Source organism: Sebastes umbrosus, chromosome 7 (assembly GCF_015220745.1).
Source record: "Sebastes umbrosus isolate fSebUmb1 chromosome 7, fSebUmb1.pri, whole genome shotgun sequence".
Taxonomy (NCBI): Eukaryota; Metazoa; Chordata; class Actinopteri; order Perciformes; family Sebastidae; genus Sebastes; species Sebastes umbrosus.
In genome coordinates this window covers 28,057,632-28,080,325 of record NC_051275.1, presented here as the reverse complement: position 1 = coordinate 28,080,325, position 22,694 = coordinate 28,057,632, and the positions used below count along the sequence as shown (strand labels likewise).

The window sequence follows — 22,694 nt, the reverse complement described above, 5'->3', positions numbered from 1 at the left end:
GTTGTAATGCTATAAAATCACTTATAACACAATAGTTGTATCACAAACATGAAGGAGGCTACTTCTGTATCAGATAGAGATGATCTCTGATGCATCTGCTGCTTTAAAATACTGATTCTGGTACAGTGGGTTTTTTTTTCTACACAAGCTGTTGATTTATTGATTTTATTTATTTATATAAACATGACAACAATAGCAGTAACTTAGTTAAATCTTCCTAAACTTCCTGTTTAGTCAATACTGACTTTCTATTGTGATATCCAATTACTCCACATAGCCAATATCTATCCATCTAGGCCAGGAGTCAGCAATCTTTACTATCAAAAGAGACATTTTCGGAGAATGTAGAATCAATTTAGGCCTACACCAATGATTAAAATGTTAAAAGATAACCATTATTAATGTATATATAATTTGTGTTTGTTTGTGTCAAAGCCACATGGAGCCACTGGAGGTGCTAAAGAGACACATGTGGCTTCGTAGCAGCACATTGCTGACCCCTGATCTAGGTGGAGGATGCAGTTCACACTGTGAATAAGAAAATACAAAGTCAATATCATTAGGAAGAGTGGAAAATAAGACTTTAAATTAATCAGACAACTTTGGTCAATACAACAGAGGTAGGTGTTTGCTTTGGAAACATCTTCACCAGCTGTTGACTTCAAGTGTAATTTGCTTTATGGAGGTGGAGGGCTGAACCTCCAGAGGGTTTTCCATCCACCCACAGTGTGTTAACCATCTGCTACAACTCAACACCAGCGGCAAGCAAATCATAATAAGACATTCATAATTGCATTATTCTATATAAACAATACGACTGAAAGATCTCTGGAAGCAAAAACAGGCAGTTTCCACTCTCAATGCTGCTACCAGTGTACAGGGTTTCCATCTATAGTTAACTATCCCATCAGGGTAGAAAACACTGGCACGGTGAATCATGTTGAGCTAAGAGAGGTCAGCCATGCTGATAATACTGATAGCTGGGGGAGCATTAAAGATGAAGAGTTGGTTGGAGCTTTGGAGCGGTGAGGCTGTACAGGCTGGATGAAGTGTGTGATATCAATTTATTATGCTAATTTAGCTGCTGTATTCCCATAGCTAAAGCCCAAGTGAGGGGGTGTGAGGTGAAATGTGTGTGAACAAGCTGCAGGGTGTGTGTGTGTATGCATGTGCTCACTGGACTCTGTGTGTGTGTGTGATGGTTTTATTCTTGCAGATTTAAACATGAAGAGGAGAGAGCGGCTGTAGAAGTGAACAGGTGAGTGTCAGGCTGTGGATTGACTGCTAATATTATTATTACAGTAGATTTCCTGACTGTCACTCATTGACTATGTATCAGACAGCTGAATCCCCTCATGGATGAACACGCGTGTGTGTGGAGAGGATTGATTGGCAGAAATGGACAGATGAAAGTCAGGCGTGGACTGACAGCTCGTATAAAGAGCTGTCTAAGAAGTGACTCCATCAATCTACTGAGCTCTACTTGAACGTGCCGCTATACCCACGGACCGTAGCGGCTAATGATCCACAGTCACGGCGAACGGCGGCAACACGCTCGTCATTCAGCTGATATTGAAACGTTGCTGTGTTCATTATGTGACACAGTGAATCCATTACTGTGAAACAACAGCATCACTGGAGTTAGCAGTGATGCATCATGTTAGCAAATAGCTGCTTTGACCGCCATTGACTTTGCTCTAATATTACACTGATGATGTTCACAACACATTACATAAACTGAGATGAATGTGTCATTGCTGACGATCAGTCATCAGCGTAGTGCTTTGGTTCAGAGACCAAACCCACCATCATCTCCCGCATTTGACCCTTATTACTTCTTCAGGTGTGAGAGTGAAACACATTAATTATGTTTTCACTCTGAACAATGACAGTTAATAGCATCTCTGTTGGTCTTTCGACTGTTCGGCATCCAGACGGAACAATTTGTTGTTCAGTGTTCAATTATGTGTTGGAAATTAATTTTCACCTCGTGTGATGAAATAAATAAATCACAGTGTGAGGAAACGTGTCAGAGGAGAGGAGAGCGTTTATAGCAACGAAAGGTTACGGGAGTTGTGTTTGACTGATGATGCTCTGCTCTCTGGGAATATCTCTAAATGAATCCAACCAGCATGAAATAGATTCTGCTGGGAACAATAACTCTCCGCTACAGGTATATAGAACAGAACGGAGCACACACTCATCACGGAGACATGACAGACACATAATGCACACAGCAAGAGATGCCAGTGGATGTACAATTAATTATAATGTGAGAGGATTGTGTGGGAGACAGAGATCATAACCATAAACTGCAGTATGAAGCAAAAAAACAACAGTAGTGGATGGATGGACTGCAAGTATCTGCTGATCGGAGCGGTGTACACACACACAGATGGCAGTACTACTAACCATCTGAATAAACTAATTTTGTAATATTGGTGTTTTGTTTATGTTTATTACATCTGGCATTCTAATAGTGTATCACAGCAGGTGGCCGTGCTTTAATTTAACCTTAATTTGTGTTATTTAATGTTTGAAAAGCCATAAAAAGTCATGTGACTTTCACTGATGTGACTCTAGAGAGACTGGGAGAGAGCGTCACTGTGCTCCACACAGTCCCCGTCTGATGTGAGCAACGCTGCGAAAAATAAAAGGGATCAAAGAATCATCTATTTTCATCTCCAACAAGCTTTTCTTCCGGAGAGATTTTTTAGTGTTTGAATAAAGTAGCAGTTAAAGTAAAACATCAAATGTGCAATTAACAGTTCACACGGCTGCAGCGGTATCGAGTGTCATTAAATAAGAAAACGTCCTGATGGAACGAGTTATTGGATTTGATGACGGCATGCAGTGGATAAATGTAAGAGGAGTGATGTGATGTGATTAATAATCAGAGTATTAGAATCCCAGCCATGTCTGACAGTAGAAGAGCTTAAAAATCAATGAAGCAAAAAGATCTTGTTATTAAGTTACAGAGCTGCGAATCTGCAGAGCCTGAAATACAACTGCTCTGTGGAGAATACGGGACTGTATTAAACACTCTGCCATTTCATTAAATATAAATGAGTCTGAGATGTTGCTATTGCTTCAGATTAACTAGACACAAGTGAGGCCCAGACTGGCTTCATGTTGTAATAACATACAGGTGGATGTAGGATCAGCTACTGTCACAGTTTGCTCCCTCACAGCCACTAACACCATCTAGATGTCTGTCCATATGACCATCAATCCCTCCAGAAACCAGTCAAAGCCACAGAAGACCAGACTCTGTCATTCTCACTGTTGAGTGTCAGTGCTTTGGAGCAGCAAAAGCCAGAGACATGGACTGCAGACACAAACAAAACAGCACATCAGGATACATGACACAACAACAGTCTCATCTCAGACTAAAGACACTAAACAGGTTTCTTCCATCAAACACACTGAGAAGAAAAGAGGGACTCTACTGTCTACCAGCCTCCATCACTGTCTAATTAGAGAGCACTCAGTGGAGCCCTAATCTAATTCTAAAGCTTTTTTTCTCATTGAACTACATTAGGGAGGTAGATGTGTTGGCCAAAGAGACAAAAACACATTGAGAGAGAGATTCTCTAAAACCTCAGGGCTCCATCTTTGTGTCTCCACGGTGTGTGATCAGGACAGGCAGCCACTGTGACAGAAATATAAACATAAAGTGCAGACTTCTACCTCTTAACACAGCATGTATTATATCACTCTGGCGCACAGCGTTTCAAAGCAGTCTGACAACAAAGTGAGAGATTATAGGGCTCCATGTGACACATTTCATCTCACTCAGAGAGGAATGATGGAGGTCAGTTCTCAGTGATCTAACAGTCTTCAACGAGGCTGTGATACTGAGACATGTTCTGTGTGTGGCTCAATGTGGAATCTTACTGTCTCTTATGAAGTCCAGCAGGTCAGGATATAGCGTCCTCATCACCACACACACTCACACACACACACACACACACATTCAGCGTAGGGTTAAAGTGGCCACTCTTACCTGAAAGACAGAAAAAGAGGAGAGCAAAGTTTCACTTTGAGGTTTTCTTTTGCTTCAAAATGCACTTCAGATAATGTTTCCCAAAAAGATCCACATCATGTAATTTCTTTGTTTCAATGTCAGTTCTTTACATGTTGCTGAACTTTGTCTCTAAGAGCCTCCAGAAAGAACAGAAGCTGTTTCATCATTCACTGATCTGTATGAAAAGCCGTTTAACACACACTGCTGTGACTCTGTTTGAATTGATTATATCAGTCGGAACTAAATAAAACAACATATACCGCTACAGTAAGTAGTCAGCGAGAGACGTTTGTACTCTCAGAGGAGTCCTTGTGAACAGTGATGTGAACACCACATGAGATGAAACCGAGACAAACTCATTTTCTCCTAAAAGTGGAAAATGATTCTGCGCTAAAATGTTTCCCCGACAAATGAGACCATCAAGGCGAAATCATCCGAGTGTTACTCGTCCCTGCTGGATTCATGGGTGCATTTCACTTGATGACAACAGTCTCCTCGCTTAGCGTCTGTTTATCATATCCTTAATGTCACAGGAGATGTGCAGAGAGGATGAGATCATCGCATTTCTTCACCTCATCACGTTGAATCACACACATTACTGAGCTCAGTGGGGAGGTCAAAATAGCTCCTGATGAACCGCTTCATCACTGACAGTCCTTTAACTGGTAATGACATTGTGTCCCCCACTACGGACAAATTAAGAATCACCATGGCGATGTGACTCATTAGTTGGTGCTTCAAAGTAAACATCCCACTAAATCAGTTTAGTGGATAACATGAGGAGAAGCAACTTTTCCGTGGATATGAAGCTCTAAGCAGCAACTATAATCTCACTAACAGTGACTCCACACAGTGATCAACAGCCTACTGTGTTGACTGTGACTTCCAGCTGGCAGGAATCAGCTGTATTAAACTCTTAACCTTTAAATAATGTTCATCTAGAGATAGAGAGAGGATTAAGACAGACAGAAATGAAGCTGATTTACCGTCTGACTGGAAACGTGACGGAACTGAAGTGACATTAAATGGAAAAAAAAAACTGTGGTGATTATTATTAAAGACTGATTCATTCATTAATACTGTCAATAGCAGCTAAGCAGCTATAACTTCTTCAGACGTCACGCAAATGCACACTGATAATGAACACATCCAAATTACAAACCAGGAACCTTGAAGGGAAGATAAACAGTAATTATTAATGGCAGCATAAATTATAGAGCTGATGTAAACTGAAATTTAATGTGTGGGTTTTAAAGGAAGAAAACACCCTGATACAGTGTGACACTCCACAGCTCCACAGGTGGGTGAAGAAGAAGAGAAATCCTCCCTGAGGCTGTGTGGCTACACAGGCTCGGTGATGCCTTCAGGCTCCTTTGTTGCATTCGGCTGCTGTTTTGTTGGAGGAAGTGAGAGACGAGACAACAGAGTGTCTGTCTGCTGTCTAACTCTGTCCATCCCTCAAGAACACCTTGTTATTTCATACCTCTGATTCAAGAATAGGTGGGATGTTAAACCCTCCAGCCAACCAGTCCCAAAGACAAGCAGCCCTGACATTTTTCTTTCCACCTACTTGTAATAGTTAAATGTTTGTTTACCTTGTTCAGCTTTGTCGTCCTTGTTCTTAGGTGTATGTCTGTTTTTGTGTAAGTGCATTGAGAGCAAAGAAAAAACAGAATCAAATCCTGCGTATGTGAACACATTAAAGCCAATAAAGAATATTACTACTCTAATTCTAAGAGAACTGTAATACACCCCAGCCTGGAGCATGCAGGATAAAGAACAGATCTAAGAAAGGCATTAGACGTTCTTTTAAGAATACTTAAATCTAATCTGAGTGGCAGCCTGGCATCAACTGCTTGCAGCTCACATCCTGTCTGTCTGTCAGCTTTTGTTTCTGATCTTGGGACTCTGTTATGGAGATCTTTGTAAGTACTTTACCTTTATATACATCTTCAAATTACCAGATATTAATCATGAATGGGCTCACACTGGTCTATAATACAGTGAGCTCAATGCAGTTTATTACTTTGTTACTGTACAACTGTGTGTGGGAATGGCCAGTAGATGATTACATTTTGGGGTGATGGGCCCGCTTTGTTTTGTCAAAAAAAAATGCGTCTGCTACTTCAGCACCACGGACAGCACCGTGGATTCATCAATACACAGCACAGTCAGGCTGCTGATGTTTCAGAGCCGTGGTCGGGCCGTAGATTCTAATTCTGCCTCTGCACTCTCTCTGCTACTAGAGGATGGAGAGGGAGGGGTGGCAGGTTAACAAGGAACATGCATTTTGATCATTCTGTTAACAAGGGGGATGGCAAATAACCCACTGGTTATGGGCCTGCATCAAACTGTAAGTAAAGACATACTGCTAATAAAATGTCTAATTTACATGCACAAATTGTCTTGTACAACTCTATGTAGCTCGTTCATCCATCAGGGTAAAGCGGTTCAGGCTGTAACTGACTGATTAAAAAGACATTCAAGGTGTCGGGTGTGTTGTGTGAAGGTGAGTGTGTATCTCCAGGAGACAGGCTGCTTGATAAAGAACATCAACTGGTCAGACATCATTAGAGCTGTCTGTGTTCATCTTCAATTGGTCTCAACTTCAGCTAGCTGGCAGCCATCAATACAACTAAACACCACAGCACAACACAATGCTCTGACTCAAGCTTTTTAAAAGGCACAAACAACTAACTAACACACAACACACACGTGTGTCCCACAAGATCAGGAGTTCTAGAAGAAACACACGTACCTGCACACACACCTATACAAACTCAAAGTTTGTGTTCTATTCAATAACAAGTGTAGAATGATAGTAAAAACATCAAACACACACTTTGACTCCCACACACACACAGATTGTCTTCATCCACTGCCTTGAGTCAGAGAGCCCATTGAGATCCAACTGTAAACAGACTGAATGAGGAAACACACAACCATTCCTCTCCTCAGACCCTTATGTATTACCTTAATACTGCAGGACTATGTCCACACTACAGTGGATAACAACACTGTTTAAATGTTAAATCGATGTGTGTCCTGACAGATCAATTTTTACATAATGTAACTGAAACAGGACAGATGTTGAAGTCCAGTCTGGATGATTCTACAGAGGACATCAACGCACTCCCTTCTTTCCTCTTTAGTGTGAAATCAGTCTCTCCTTTTGATTTCCTGAGCAGAGATCCCACTGGGAGTTAAGGGTTTATGTTTGACTGCATGAAAGAACAAACACCTTCAGCAGTCTGCTGATGGTTTCTTTTTATATGTGGAAATGTGCCGGGTCTCCCTTGACATCGAAAACTAAATGTCACAGCAATTATTATAGGAACAAGCCTGGGTGCATATCCTGTCCAAATATGTCCTCTCCTCCTCTCTCTCTACTTCTCTTCTCTTCTCTGTTGTTGTGCCGCAATTATGTTCACAGTTAAATATCAAAGTGAAACTCTCATGTGTTCTGATATCCAGCTGAACTCACAATAGAAACAAAAGCTATGTCAAAACCATTTAGTCATAAAATGCAGGGAAATATAAGTGGACTTTTTGTTGCACAAAACTCTGAGGTTCAATTTCACGGCGGTTTGAGGCAGCGGTTTAACTTTCAACCAATTCCCATTTCTATCCCATGTACAAGTGAATGTGAGAGACAGAGAGAGAGAGAGAGAGAGAGAGAGAGAGAGAGAGAGAGAGAGAGAGAGTGTCAGCTAATCTGTCTGTTTCTCAGCATGGAGTCTGCTGGTGGAGCAGACAGACATCATTAAGCTGCTTGACAGCATCAATCTGGGTTGATGGGACCACCATACTGGATGTAGGAGGGCTGAAAAAGATGACATCTTGTAACATACGAGCGCGCGCGCGCGCACACACACACACACACACACACACACACACACACACACACACACCATGGAAGAAACACTCACACAAACACACAGCCTTTAACTCTTCTGTAACACAGTCTATGATCCTGTTCTCCTCTCCACTGACAGACAGCCTGACTCAACCTTTTTCTTTCCTCCCTCCTCTCCATCCACAGAGTTCAGCATCAGCTGTCTCTGGTAGTTCTTTTGATATACTGGTCCACAGGGACCGGTCTAATACATGTGTGTGTGTGTTCCAGCAGAGATCCTCTAACTCTGGACTGACTCTGGGCGTGCAGATCTAGACTGAGCTGTGGGATAATCTCTGTCTGTCGAGCCCATACGGCCGGCAGTAAACTCCAAGCTAAATCAAATCTGGCAGGTTTTCAGGCAAAAAGACAGAATTGTGACTATTTAGTTTGATCACCGCAATGAGTGCAGGCTGTCCCGGCTGAATTTGGAGCAATTTACAAACAGCCTTGTTCACAAGTATGTGACTAATTTATGATGATTCCTCCAACCACGACTCCACAGCTCCTTCATCAGCTGCTGGACATCATTAAATGAACAGAGCTCCAGTTATTATAGTGCCACATATTCAATATCAGATCAACAGACTGGACATGGACTGTTGGCTTCAGTCCTCTGGTGTCTTTTGTAAACATGATCAGCTGAAAACACGACAGAATCTTCATTCTAAGATTAATGAAAAGGGAATCCAGCAGCATGACACAGTATCAGAGGTGTTTTCTTCAACAGGATTACCTGTTTGAATGAAGGATAAATAGAAACAGAATGTGTGGATGTGTTTAATGGGTGAACACTTAAGCAGAGCAAAAAGCTTTAATCCTGTAATCCTATAATACACTCTCACCTCGGATTTTATTGACTCTTAAGTACAGGAACAAACATCCAGTAATTTATTGACTGACTGTTACAGAAAGCTAGCACTTTAAGCACTGTGCTGTTTGCTGACTCTGATGATGTAATGTCAACAAAAAAAAAGCCAAAAGCATTTCATTGTCCACCATGGGGGCTCCCTAAAATCTTATGATTTTATTAATTATCTCTTTTTCATTGTAATTCTCACTTTGACAGATTCACCACCAGTAGATCCAATAATACTGACATCTTATTTTTTTTCATGTAGATGCTCTGGTAGATGCTATAGAGCACTGCACACCAAAACAATCAGACACAAGAACAGTTTCTTTCTACAGACTGACACTCTGATGAACAGTCACATAATGTCAGAAACAACTCTGCAACATTAAACACGCACTGCACCTACAAATTATCAATTATATTTCTCATAGCTTAAATACATATATTGTACATCATCATTGTCAAATACAAATCTAAGCCTGCTGTATGTACTGTATACACACAGTTTGACTCTGTGTGTTGTTGCTCATTATTGCTTTTTTATAAATTTTTCACCTACTTGTAATTGCATAATAGTAAATAAATATGTACGTTCACCTTGTCCAGCTTTGTTGTCCTTCATTTTTAGATGTGAAGTCTATTTCTGTGTAAGTGCAATGAGAGCAACAAAAAACATTAAAGCCAATAAAGCTGATTCCAATTCTTATTCCAATTTTTATTCTGATTCCGATTCCAAATTCAAAATGTGTATTGAGTCAAAATAAAAGTGAAGAATCTCGATGTGTTGGCCACCCCCCAGGGCACCCAGAGAACATCTCCTGAGTGACTCACAGGTTCACAATAATCGGGCCGATCAGATAAAGTTTGCTTCATCTAAACTACAACAGGCCTAATCAACAACGCCGAGACCAGATGACCTTTAAATTATCAATGAGAACTCCTTTCATTCATGAAAAAAGAAACCAGAATAACTAGCTCACCAAACACCAGAAGAAGCTGAATCTCATTAGTCACTAACAGTGTATCTATAAACCACCAACAGAGAGGAAGAGGAGCTCCGATGAAGGATGAATTTTTCTTCCCTGAATCAACCATGAAGTCCTCGGCTGCCAAAGAAAACACATCCTCATTTTGCATGTTTATATTATCAGAGATTCCCCAACTCACCGAGACTGAATCAGCAAAAGATGTCAGAATCACTGAGGCACAACTTTAACAGCAAATTATCTGTTTCAACCTGCAGCCATGGGGAGTAGGATGAGGACATTTTATCCTCTAACAGACAAACATGACTTAATATCACAAACAGTATCTTCTCATTGTTGCAGTGCAAATACAAGCTGATCTCACTGATAATCAAAAACTGAAACTATTTCTAGTTCACTCAGAGAAACAACTCTGTGTAAGAATTTGCATAAATTACAACAAAGTAGAAGAAATGCAGTTTATTTTAAATATCTCTTCACAAAGTGTGATAAATGATCCGTTCCAGAGCATCATTAAAACACTGTGAATATAACTTTCATCTCCAGTTTAAAATTAGAGCAGGAGACAAAGTCAGACGGCGATATGAAGAAGTAATGAAGGAGTTCTTCATTTATTTTACTTTATTAAATAAAAACGCTGACAGAACACCTGCAGACACAAACATGCTTAGTTTTCATATATTTGCTCAACTTAGTGGATAAAATTAATGAAAAACCAAACAGAGCAGCGGAAATAAATTAGGATTCACACTTTAGCAGCTGGTCTTGTTAGAGGGAGACAGAGGAGGGGGAACAGTGATCTACCTGTGTGATTAAAGCTGATGCTCAGCAGAAGAGAAGTGCTTGGTCGAACTAAAAGAAGTATCTGAGCTGATTATCTGCTTTAATAAGAAGGTAAAAAATCACATCAGTGTTTCCTACACTAAGTCTGCTCTCTGTCAGCCTGCCCAAGTATATTAATGCTCACTGTCTCCATCATTATATCTTCTCTCTCTCTCTCTCTCTCTCCTGCTCGTTGGCTGCACTTCGACCAGCCGGCAGCAAACAGGGTCGACATCCAAATCGATGGAAGTCTGAGCAGACGACGAGTTTAAAGCAGCTCTGCAGTGAGATGAGCATCAGCGCTCCCCTCAGAGGAAACAGCGGCTCAGACACAGCTTCGAGATTTTACTGTCAGTCATGAGCAGGCAGCTTTGGGGAAATTATTCCAGGAGAGATACAAACAAAGAAAAAATCATGAGAGCCATAAAATAAGAGGTGCTGGAGGACGAGGCAGAGTACAGAAAGGAAAAGTGGAGTGGAGTGAGAAGTGGGAGATGGAGAGGGAGGTTTACTGTATGTAATGAGAGGAAAGGTAGAGGCGAGTGAAGAGACTTTAACAACTCACTGAGAAAGGGTTTAGTGGGAGAGGTAGGGATGGGAATCTCAACTATGGATCGTTTATTCAACTCTATTATGTTCTCTCTCTTCTTAACAGCAGATAGAAGGCCATTATTTTGTGCCAAGTGAGAAACAAAGAGAAGACAAGTGAGTTCAGTCAGCACCTGGACTTCTGTTCTGTTCTGGTCCTGGTGTCTCTGAGGCATCAGCTCCTTCATATCAACCCTCTGTCCAATCTGTGCTGTGTGTCATTCAAGAGCTTCAGTATGATGTTACAAAATCCATCCAAAACAAACAATAATCAGATATGGATGTCATTAAAAGGATCATGTGAGAGCTTCTTCTAATAAAAATGCTCCTGCTCAGCAGCCGACTCTAAACTACCTGGAAGTTGATGCTTTAGCATATTAGCTCACCACAGCACCAGAGTTCCCTCTGTGATCCTCACACAATGTTTTCAAAGACACTAAAGCAAATAAAGTACATTCACAAACTTGCTGAGCTGAAACAAATTGTTCTACAGCGGTACTGTTTAAGATTAACATTATTCAAATCTGTGAATGAGTCAACATCTGCTAAAAGACTCAGAATCAGACCGAGCTTTGAGTGCCAGAGTAACAGTTTTCATGAGCATCAAATATGTAAATATGAGCATCAATATGAGCATGTATTTCATGTTCCTCTTGTTGAATGGTGTTTGATAAAAGTTGATAGTTCCTCATTTCACAGATAAAAGTGACTGTGATTAACTTGAATTTTTTTGAGTCCAGCAATTATAAGTTTCCATGTCAACAAAAGGTATTAAAATATGAACTGAAACACGTCAAACCACTCCTCCAACTAGCTCTCTGTCTGTCAATATGCTATAACCTTCAAAGTATGCATGTAGCAAATATAAAGGAAGGGTATTTAGTTTTCTTTTGGTGCAAATATTACTGTTTGGGAAATATTGAATATGCAGATGGACAGCAAACGAGTTGCTTAGGCTGCAGGACTGATTTCACAAGTTTCTCTGGATATGTTGCTCTTTCAGTTATGAAAACTGAGCAGTTAGTCAGCTAGTTTGTGAAGAAGAAAACTATTTGCAGCCACCATCCAAACCAACAGGGTGGAGTGTTTTATTCTAAAAGAGTATTGGTTGGAGTATTACTAAAAAAGACTATTATCATATCCAAAGACAAACATACAACAGATTCTACAAGCACACAGACACAAACAGACTCACAACCCAAACAAGGCGACCTCATTAACCAGATGAGCTGCATGATGTTCATCCAGTCATCTGGATCATGTGTAGACAGATGAAGTCGGGTCTCTGTGTTCCAGCGGGTCACAAGAGGGTTCAAACTGACCAGCGGCTCACTTCTGTTTCCAGCAGCGACCCTGAAGACCTGATCGTGTTTGTTCACTTCAACTGATTTCCTCATGAAGTCAAACCGAGCAGCTGATCGATCGCTGCGTTGCTTCTGTCACCACTCCATTACCAAACACTCACTATTCATTTTACTGCTGCTGCACTGACAGCCATGGAGAGCTTCATCACTTACTGCTGACATTTAATTACACAAGTAGAGACGTGAGAGAAGATCCTCCATCCTCCTTTTCATCCTACTACCATCATCTCTGCTGCTCTCTAAAGGTTTTACATTGTTTCTTCCTTCTCTCTTCATCCACGTGTATCCCACACTCTTTCTCTCTCATCCACCTCACACACACACACACACACACACACTTCACACTAACAGGCTGGTTGACAGCATAAGAGCAGTGCCAAAGAGAATCCAATAGGTCAAGACTGACTGATCCAATCTATGATGTAGACATCATGGGTCAAAGTGAAAATAGATGTGTGTGTGTGTGTGTGTGTGAAGATATTGAGGTATTTCAAGTAGACTTAGAAGAGAAAATGACATATAAATACATGCATTAGACAATTTACACAAGCTAACTTGTGTTCTATCACATGTGCAAACTGAACTGAACACACACACACACACATATAATGTCATGCTGAATAAGCACAACAGTGGAGTTGACTGTCCAGCAGGCTCCACATGTGTGCACTGTGCTGAGAGGAGACTCTGTACTGAAGCTGCTCTCTTCTCTGTGTCACACACTGCTACTGTACATGAAGACTGCTGTCAGATCAGCTCAGCTCCACTCACAACACTAACTTTATTCACAGCAAACAGCTCTGCTGGAACACACAGCAGCACAAAGTCCCAGCATGAGGAGCTCTCTTCACATACCTTCACAACTCGAGTCAGCAGCAGACGGACAGACAGCAGAAGCACAATAAACATCCAGGGTAGCTGTCATTTCCTATAGTGGGAAACGTCCGGACATGAAATGGAAAAAAAAAGGAATGAATGAAACGCTCCCTTGCCTTGAAATCCAAAGAGGAAAGCGACGCCGGGGATCAACACGGTGTGTATCCAGAAGTAAAGCATGGTGTCCTTCTTTAAGCAGCTGCTAAAAGCTCCAAGCTCTGCCCAAAGAAGCGCTGTCTCCAGCGGCTAGTGTCCAGAAGAGAAAGCGCTGCGGAGGAAGGAATCCCAGTCTGAGGAACACAAGAGCTGCTGGAGACTCTGACTGACTCTGCTGCTGCTGCTGCTGCTGCTGATGATGATGATGATGCTGCTGCTTTCACACGGACAGTAGCGACCCCTACCGACACCCTCACCCACAGAGACAGAGAGACTGTGTGTGTGTGTGTGTGTGTGTGTGTGTGTGTGTGCGTGTGTGTGTGCATGTGTGCGTGTGTGTGTGTGTGTGTGTGTTTCTACTAAAGCAGCATGTCGTGGTTGAGCACTGACAGCAGGACTAATGTGAACTAATCCAGCACATTGCATTCAGCATCACAACCAGGAGGTTTCACATCGAGGCTCTCACTCTTTCTGCCTCTCAGCAGGTTCACTGCTGGACAGGGAAGCAAGTCACGTGTTTGTGTTAGTCAACAATTTGTCACTATTTTTATTATTTGTATTTTTTATTTTTATTGTATTAACATTCAATCTCAGGAAGCAAGTCACGTGTTTGTTAGTCAACAATTTGTCACTATTTTTATTATTTGTATTTTTTATTTTTATTGTATTACAGTTTTTCTCGATTGTTTACACACATTTTCTGAAAGCATGCCTCATACTCTCAGAACTCTACACACAAATCAAAAAACACACACACAATGGGCAAAACCCCTCAATTCTCCTGCAAAATGAAACTTTACATTCAAAACAATGTTATTTCTTCTCAAAATGGTATTTTGTTTTCAAATGACACACACAAACCATCATATGAATAGACATTTATAAGAACCAGTTGAACACTGATGTGCTCAATGTAAAACACTATGATGAATGGAAAACACTTCTTCTCCATTCATCATGATGACTTAGGCCTTTTTTTTGTTCAGTGTTACACTTACTACAGACAGTACATACATAAGTGTGTTGTAAAATATTTTAGAATATTGTTTTTATACTCAGAACACACAAATACACGGTAACAAATATATTTTATTTTCCCCACAAAAACAATGTACACAGTGTACATCCCAACCAACACAAAGTTGCACATACAGTGGTCTACATACAAAACAACAGAGGAATTTACTGTATACAGTTACAGTAAAACAAAACGGAAAAAAAAACTATGCTGCATCCTCTTCTGTTTCGGTCTGGCCACAGCACATCATCCACATCACAAGCAATGTTTGCCCTTTTATGCTAAAGCTCTGATTGCTAATCGTAACACTGTGTGACAGGTGTTTGCCCATGTGATGAGTCAGTGTGCATAGTAGGGCAATTGACTTTAGAATTTTGAATGACAGTGTGTTCCTTGTGAAAACTTGATGAGATTTTCTTCATGAAAATTGTGCCAAATGCAGAGAATTGTGTGTAGTGTTTTGAAAAAAGTGTGTTTTAGAACTGCAATTTGAGTGTAAAGCAGGAATTGTGCTTGTAGTTTAGCAGAATTGGTTCAGGGGGTTGGTGCATGAGTTACATGTTGTGGTCATTGTGTGTCAAGTACCAGTATTTGTGTGTAAACAATTGAGAACAACTGTAACATTCAATCTCAGGTGGAGAGTCAACAGTGGATACTGATGTCTGTGTTATGGAGATATACATGGCTCACAAATATCTCCTCAAGCTAAGATGAAGACTGGTCTTTATCAGATATTAAGACAACATTGGCATGGGAATGTTTTTAGCCCCCTTATTGTACAGCTGACTCCCAGAAAAGTTCCTTTTTGTTCCCCCATTTGTCTGTAGATAGTTCCTTTTAATGCAAATGTTAGTGCTTTTAGTGTTTGTGAATTGTATTTTATCTGTATTTGTGTCTGTTTCTGCAACTTTGTGTTCTTGCTGCTGACCGTCTTGGCCAGGGATCCCTTGGAAAAGAGGTTCTTAATCTCAATGGGACTAACCTGGTTAAATTAAGGTTAAATAAAAATAATGTATTATATTTAAACCTGTAATATTAACTGACACTTATATTGAGTGGTTTAAAATACATGGTGGTACATTTATTGACTTTTCCTTCACACAGACAGAAAGTACACAACATAAATGAGTCACATGTATCTGCCTTTATATTTATAATAACATGAACTGAGAACAAAAAGTGAAGATGGCTGCCCATATTGAATATTTGCACTTTAAGAAAAGTTATATTTTTGTTTGAATAATATCAGCATCCACATTTTCTACTTTTGATGTGCAGTTAAAAAAGTCTTCTTAGATATAGTCTGTCCAGTGCAGTGGTTCCCAACCTTTTTCCTCAAGGGACCCCGTTTCTATCACTGAGTAAACTGATGACCCCTTACTATAAGTGACATTTTTTATGAATATTTAATATTATATGAAATGCACAACAATAAGAGTACAGAACAACTGATAAACTGTACAATTAACCCAAATACTAAACGCAATAACTGCAGGAAGTTTGTATAAAACGAGCGATTTGGATGAATTTTGAGCAGATTATTTCCTGTGAATATTGCATCACAGATGAGTTTTCTTGTTATTTTTGGGAACTTTAAATACAATTCTGTCTGTATTATGTGTTTTTCATGACAAATTCTGTGTTTTCTTTGGTTGCATACTTTCCTAATGCAGGACGAGGCTGTTCAGCAGAGTGTGAATATAGTTTGTGTTCACGTCTTCACCGTGCCCTTATCCTGTTTATATCTTAAATAATCTAAAAATAACAATTTCATTCAGTTTTCTTCACAGAAATTAACGAAATGCTGAGATATAGGCCAACTGTATATTTAAAAAAAGTTGTCTTACACTTCTTAAAATCAAGAAGGTCTCACGACCCCCCGTGTGGGGACCGGGCCCCTCAGGCAGAGAACCAGTGTTCTAGTTCATCTATAGGAGCTGCTTAGTCCCGTTTGTACCAATATGTGTTGGAGTTCATAGTGAAGACAGTCTAGTTGGTCTCACTGGAGGAAGCAGCTATCTGTGTACATACTGTGTGGTGTTTTACCCCAAAGAAATCCTGACAGTATAGATTTATTACACTTAGTTCTCAGAGAGCCACAGAAGCTGTTGCTTTAATTTCCATATTTAACTCCAGCTGCAGTGAGAGCTTCTACACAACACATAACGTTTTTTAATCTGAATATATTTCTACTAAGAACTGATGGTGAGGTTTTACCTCCAGACGTGCCAACATTAAAGCTTTAATGAGTATCAAATTCAGAAATATCCTCCCATGTTAATTATTAAAGCCGACATCTCCAAACGTCCGCAGAGCACACTGGAATGATCTGGATGCAGAGATAACAGCAGCCCTGCTCATATGGGTCAACAGTTGATCAGTGTTATCTGTTCACCACAATATGATTGAATTATAGACTCAAGTGACTGTTTCATAAAGAAGCTAATGGTTCATGAATCAGAGCTAAATCATATAACATCTGGGTGTGTTTTCACTTCCCAACACAGCGGCAGATCTGCTCAGTAAACAGCAGTTAGCAGCAGCAGTAATGATACGTTTCATTGTTGGACTGTTCTGTTCAGTAAACAGCTGCACAGTCGTCACTCAGAGAGATAAACTGATGATTTAATGCTCATAATAATAATAAAGTTTGTCCACCAGGTGTTATATTACTATATTAATTGGTCTTTGGATCTTTGCCCTCACACAGAAGAAACTCTGCTGCTTAGAGCTACATTTTCTATTATATTTGTATTTTCCTAATTTGTGCTCTCAGTTTTTTTGCCTTTTAGTTTCCATCTGTGTTTGGCTTCCACCCGCGAGACCTTCTGACACAGGTGGACTGTGTTTGGAGGGTTTATTTACATTCCCCACCTGTTTCTGTCACACCGCTCATTTATATTTGAGGCTCAGAGGAGATGAATGCTGTTTTCATCATAACACGCCAGCAGCAAGAGAAACAAAGCAAAGGTTAGACTGAATCCCATCAAAACAACGTGATGAAAAATAGAGTTTGCTGTCAGAGGAGTGAGACTGTTGATTCTCAGAGATCGAGTCAAGTCTTGTTTCATGTTTAAGTCAAACTGCAAAAGTCACCAGTCAGGTGGATGAAATGTAAATGATTTCTGCACACACACACACTCACTGTGTGCTGACAGAATCATAATGTCGATCTTCAGTCTGAGCCACATCAGTTAACGCACTGTAATCACAGACCATCTCGCAGCCCACTGTGTGAATCATATACACAGTATGAACACGTCATAATTCATTTAGATACAGACTGAGAGAAGGCAGAAAATCTGTTTGAATGATGCAACAAACTGCATAAATATGCAAAACGTCCCACATTCTACTCTATAATGAGTCATGATGTGAAGGAAATGATTTCGCATTAGCTAGTGCCACTGATATCTTTGCAAAATACTAAAATCTTGCCAATGTTGGAAGAAGACATTAACATCATATGATGCAAGAAACGAGGCAAATGTCCAAGTTTATATCCGTCTATAATGCGAGACAGTTTCTCCAGCTGTCACAGTTCTGCGTCACCACAGACATCACCACTGTAGGTGAAAACACGTCCTCCTCATTACAGTCCCTCATTAGAGAGACACGTTCTGATTCATTTTACAGAGTGCAGTCCACTCATGTCTTATCATACTGAACACTGAGTTCAAAGCTCCTGACCTCTAAGTGTTTTGATCCATAATTCATTTCCAGCCCACAGTGTTTCTGTCCTCCAGCAAACCTCTGGATGTCAGTGTGAAACACTCAAGATAATGTGGGTGAATTTGGGGCTGTGTTGACTCTGAGGTGAATATATGAGATCACTATGAGGAGGAATGAAAGAAGGAAATATGTACATCGTCCAGGATACACTCTCAGATCATGTGGCAAGCTTAATGCAACGTGAGCTTTACTTTAATATAGCTCAACTATACTCCAGAGACAGAGATGATCTAAACATAGAGATAAAAGGGGAAAGACAAGGAAGAAGAGAGAGGCAGAACATGATGGAGGTAGAGGCCAAACAAAAGGCAGATAAATACACCAGAAGAGGTGATTGAATAAAGATGAAGTGATCTCTGATGATTCCTATCTAGACATCTGTGACTCTGCATCACTCTGTCTCCCACCAGAGACTCTGAGCTTTAAACAACGGTCCAGAAACAAAACTGCTTCACTGGTTGCATGTACAAGATTCCTGTTAATATCTCTGGTAAAATCCTGTGGAGAGTAACATTCAGTGGCCTCTATAGTCTCTATAGACTAACTGAGTGACATCCTCCTGAGTCTCCTGCTGGCTCTGTTGAACCTGTTGGGGTGGGATAAATTACACCTCAATCAATCCTATTGGTTGATTAAAATTTGTGACCTAATAAATTCCCATCAAAGCTCGGCCTACTCTCAACCTGAGCAGAGGTCTGATCAGCCATATTAACTGAGAACACCTGTGTGGGTGTACAGAGGCTTTAAGTTCCTCTTTAAACTGTCAAACTGGAGTCCAGTGAGTTGATCCGTCCTCCCAGTCAGCACCATGGACAGAGACACAGCAACAGCAGAGCACAGAGCTGGGTTCACTGTTGAACACTGCTGTTGTCACTACATTAATGAACAACTAGCAGTGATTTAATTTCTGAAAATATTACTTAAAATGGCACAGCACATTAGCAATTATCCGTGTAACCATATATTTCTGTTATGCATACTTGCTTCACTTTAAAGACAAAGTTAGTTCGTTTTTTGTTACTTTCTCTGTTCACTTTTTGCCTCAACATTTGGACTGCCCACTTCCCCTGCACTGCAGTACTGTTCACATCTAACTCCATTGTTGGCCCAAATATACTCCTCCATCGATACACATGCTGTATGCCAGCTGCTTCTTTTCACCTGCCAGAGAGGAGCTTCACCAGGGCATAATGCACTATATTCACACTGCACATGTGTGAACAAAGGTAAACTAGTTCATATGCTGGAGGAAAGGTCAGGGGTCATCCTTTGAGTATAAATATCTACAGAAATCCAGTTTGCAGGCCCGACTCTCTCCAGTTACTGTAAAATGTAATGAGTCTGAAAGTGAAAGTTTACTGCTAGACTTTCCATCCATCAAGTATCAGGATGCAGCTCAGAAAAGATCTGTATCGATCTAACTTCTAAATCTGACACCACATTACGCAGCACTCTGTCCACTCCGAGCCGTGACCTCCAGAAGTGGATCATTTACAGTAAAGTTGCAGATACTCTGTGCTACTTGTACTCCGACGCTAATGACTGTTGGAGCTCCAGTTTCCTCTGCTGTTGGTCTCTGTCCTGAATAAAGAGCTCCTTTGTCTATTTCTAGTGACTCCATCCCAGTGGTTTCCATCACAGCAGACCTCCAGCTGATTACCTGGGACTCTGCGGAGAGCGTTGATTTATGACTGTTTTGCTCTCATTATACTTGAGCTCTCTGCTGCAACGCTGCAGCTCTCAGCTGGCACGCAAACGAGGGGAAGCTTCCCTAAAGACTTTGGTTTGATAACAGTTTCCCTCTGACAGAGAGCCAAATGTCTGTAGAGCAGAGCATCACTTTCTGGTTCAGATCCAGTTAAAAGTGCGTTGGTCTCTGTCACTGGGTCTTTATTCCCCAGAGAGAACTGGATCTCACTGCTAACAGAAGTATTCCTGAATGCAAAGGCAGGGAGAAGAGAAGTGAGACTGCTGTTTATCTACAAAAAATACAATTAATGAAGAGTTAATAGAAAGGCAGTAATTAGGAAAATTATCTTTCCACCTCACTACCTCTCCATTAGAGTAGTTCCTCTGCTGCGAGCAGAGAGCCAATAGCTGCAGTGTCTATTCATAGATGAGTTAGAAGAGGGAGGAAGATGATTGACAGCCAGTTAAAAAAAGAACAATGGGATTTTGTCTGGACTGCTGGTGTCAGTGTTCAGCCGTCTGGAACAACAACAATACATCAAGAAAAAACAGCCACCGAAGTGGTGCATCATCGGTTCATAAATAACTCTCTTATGATCCCATATATCAATTAATAACAAAAGATAAAGATATAGTTATGACAAAAAGTTGTTGGACAGATGTTCTGAGTGAAGAGATGCTTTGCCTTCATACAACAGAAGAAATGTCTTCACAGTAGATTTAATACAATTCACTGGCCTTGCAATAATACTACTGTTGTAGATATACAGATATACAATTTTAATGCACACCTGCCAGCCAATCAGAAGCAAACATTTAATGTTCATGACATAAACAGCTACAAAATTACACCATTACAAGCTAAAGTAATTTACAGGCTGCCAGAAAACATTCTGCAGGACTGCAATCATACAAATGTGTCACCAGCATCAGTCGACATGTGGCAGAACTGTAACCATAGAAACATCTGCAGCTACAGTAGCATCCATGTGTTACATTGCAAACATTAACAAAGACAGACAGATGAGGGGATAATTGATCTTTTCATCATCTGGAAGGAGGTATTTGTCTGCAGTTATAATCTTGTTCTTCTGTTAATGAACAATAAATGTGACACTGCATTGGATGAAATAACACGAATGAGTTGCAGCTGGTTAAACTCAACAGATTCCCATATACTAGGATATATACACTACATTATGGCAGCAGAGAAGGAGGTGAAGGAGGTGCTGATGATCCTCTGCGTCTCCTCATAGCAGCAATGCTAATTACAGACTAATTCTTCTCACACTTAACTGAATTAATTGTCTAATTGTGTCTCATATTGTTCATTAATGTCTCTGACTCTCCGTAGCCGACAGAGCCGACTAACAGAACTGTTTATCCCCCGTGTGCTGCATCACAGGCTGCTGGCCAGGTTTGATAAATCAAACTTTACTGTGGCCTGTCGGTAAACATGACATCACAACCCCAGTTGTTATTATCTGTTTCGTTAGCAGAGCTAAACTGAAGCTAATTGTGTGATCTGGCAGGTAAATTGAGGCTGTGTGTTTTCAAACTCAAATAAAAGGGCTGCTTCTGGCACAGCAGGTGTTCTTATCCAACATTTACAGACAATAATTACTCCAGACCTCGGTGAGCTTTCCTCTCAAATAACAATCACTCCATCAGCATCGAGTCACACAGTATCAGCTGTTTAACAGAACAGGACCAGAGTACTGAGGAATCATCTTCCCTGATCCATCCTGTCTGTCTCGCTCACATCCTGTAAGACCTTCTGCTTGTCAATAACTCCACCATCATGAATGATTGTCCTCCTCTTTTACAGTGTGTTCATTCTAAAAACAGCATGTGTGACGCCATAATCCTCAGTGAGAACTGGACATGATGTGCAGCTGTTGCTATTCAGGATGGAGAAAACCAGGAGACAGAAACAGAGAGAGACAAAGACATGATCAGACATCAGGTATGAACTGAATCATCTTCTAACCAGGACAGTGAAGCGAGACAACAAATAGGTAGATGGTCCAAACATGTGAGAGTGCAATCACAAGTCTGAGAGTAGTATTGAATGTGGATAAAGAGACAAAGGTGGTGGGTTAACTTCAGTCCAGCCAATCCAGCTGCTGGAAAACATGTACAGATCAGTTTTATTCCCAATCAACTCCATTAAGAGGAACAACAAGAGTGAATTGTGTAGGTGGAAAAAAGCTGAAAATGACTTTTGAACAGAGAGAAGTTGAATAGTTCACAGAGAAAATGAAAGCATATGTGACAAAGAGAGAAAGAGGAAGTACGAGGACAGAGAGAAAGAACATTTTGTACAAATCTCACAAAGAAAAGCTCTTGAAACGTGTGAGGACGGCGCGTAAGAACTGAGAGAGAGCGATGTAGAAGAGACACTTTGAAATCCAACAGTGATTCAGCATCATTAGTTCAAACTCAGTAAAATCAGTGAAAGAAAATCGTCTCTGACGAGATGTTCTCTATAGAACTGTTCATTGCCATTCTGTTGCTAGGGGCAACAGCTTTGGTCCAAGTTTACTTCCTGTCGACTGCTGCATTAACAAACATTGCAACAGGAAATACAAAGGAGACAATTTAGAAAGTTTATGTTAAGTTTGAAAAAAGGAAAAGTTATTTGAGTTACTAAGTCGATGCAAAAACTTCAAAACAACTTCACTT

The 22,694-nt window shown here is 40.5% G+C and overlaps 1 protein-coding gene across 3 annotated transcripts in view; it reads right to left on the bottom strand.

Moving 5' to 3' along the window:
• LOC119491416 (limbic system associated membrane protein) overlaps nt 1–22,694 on the bottom strand; it is a 622,005-nt gene that overhangs the window by 455,984 nt on the left and 143,327 nt on the right. The window contains exon 1 of one of the 3 annotated variants that reach the window (XM_037775449.1): nt 13,531–13,825. The exons of the other annotated variants lie outside the window; for them this stretch is intronic. Coding sequence (XP_037631377.1) covers nt 13,531–13,594 — 64 coding nt within the window. The 5' untranslated portion in view covers nt 13,595–13,825. Of the gene's footprint in view, nt 1–13,530; nt 13,826–22,694 lie in introns of those variants that run through there. 3 annotated transcript variants of the gene reach the window in all.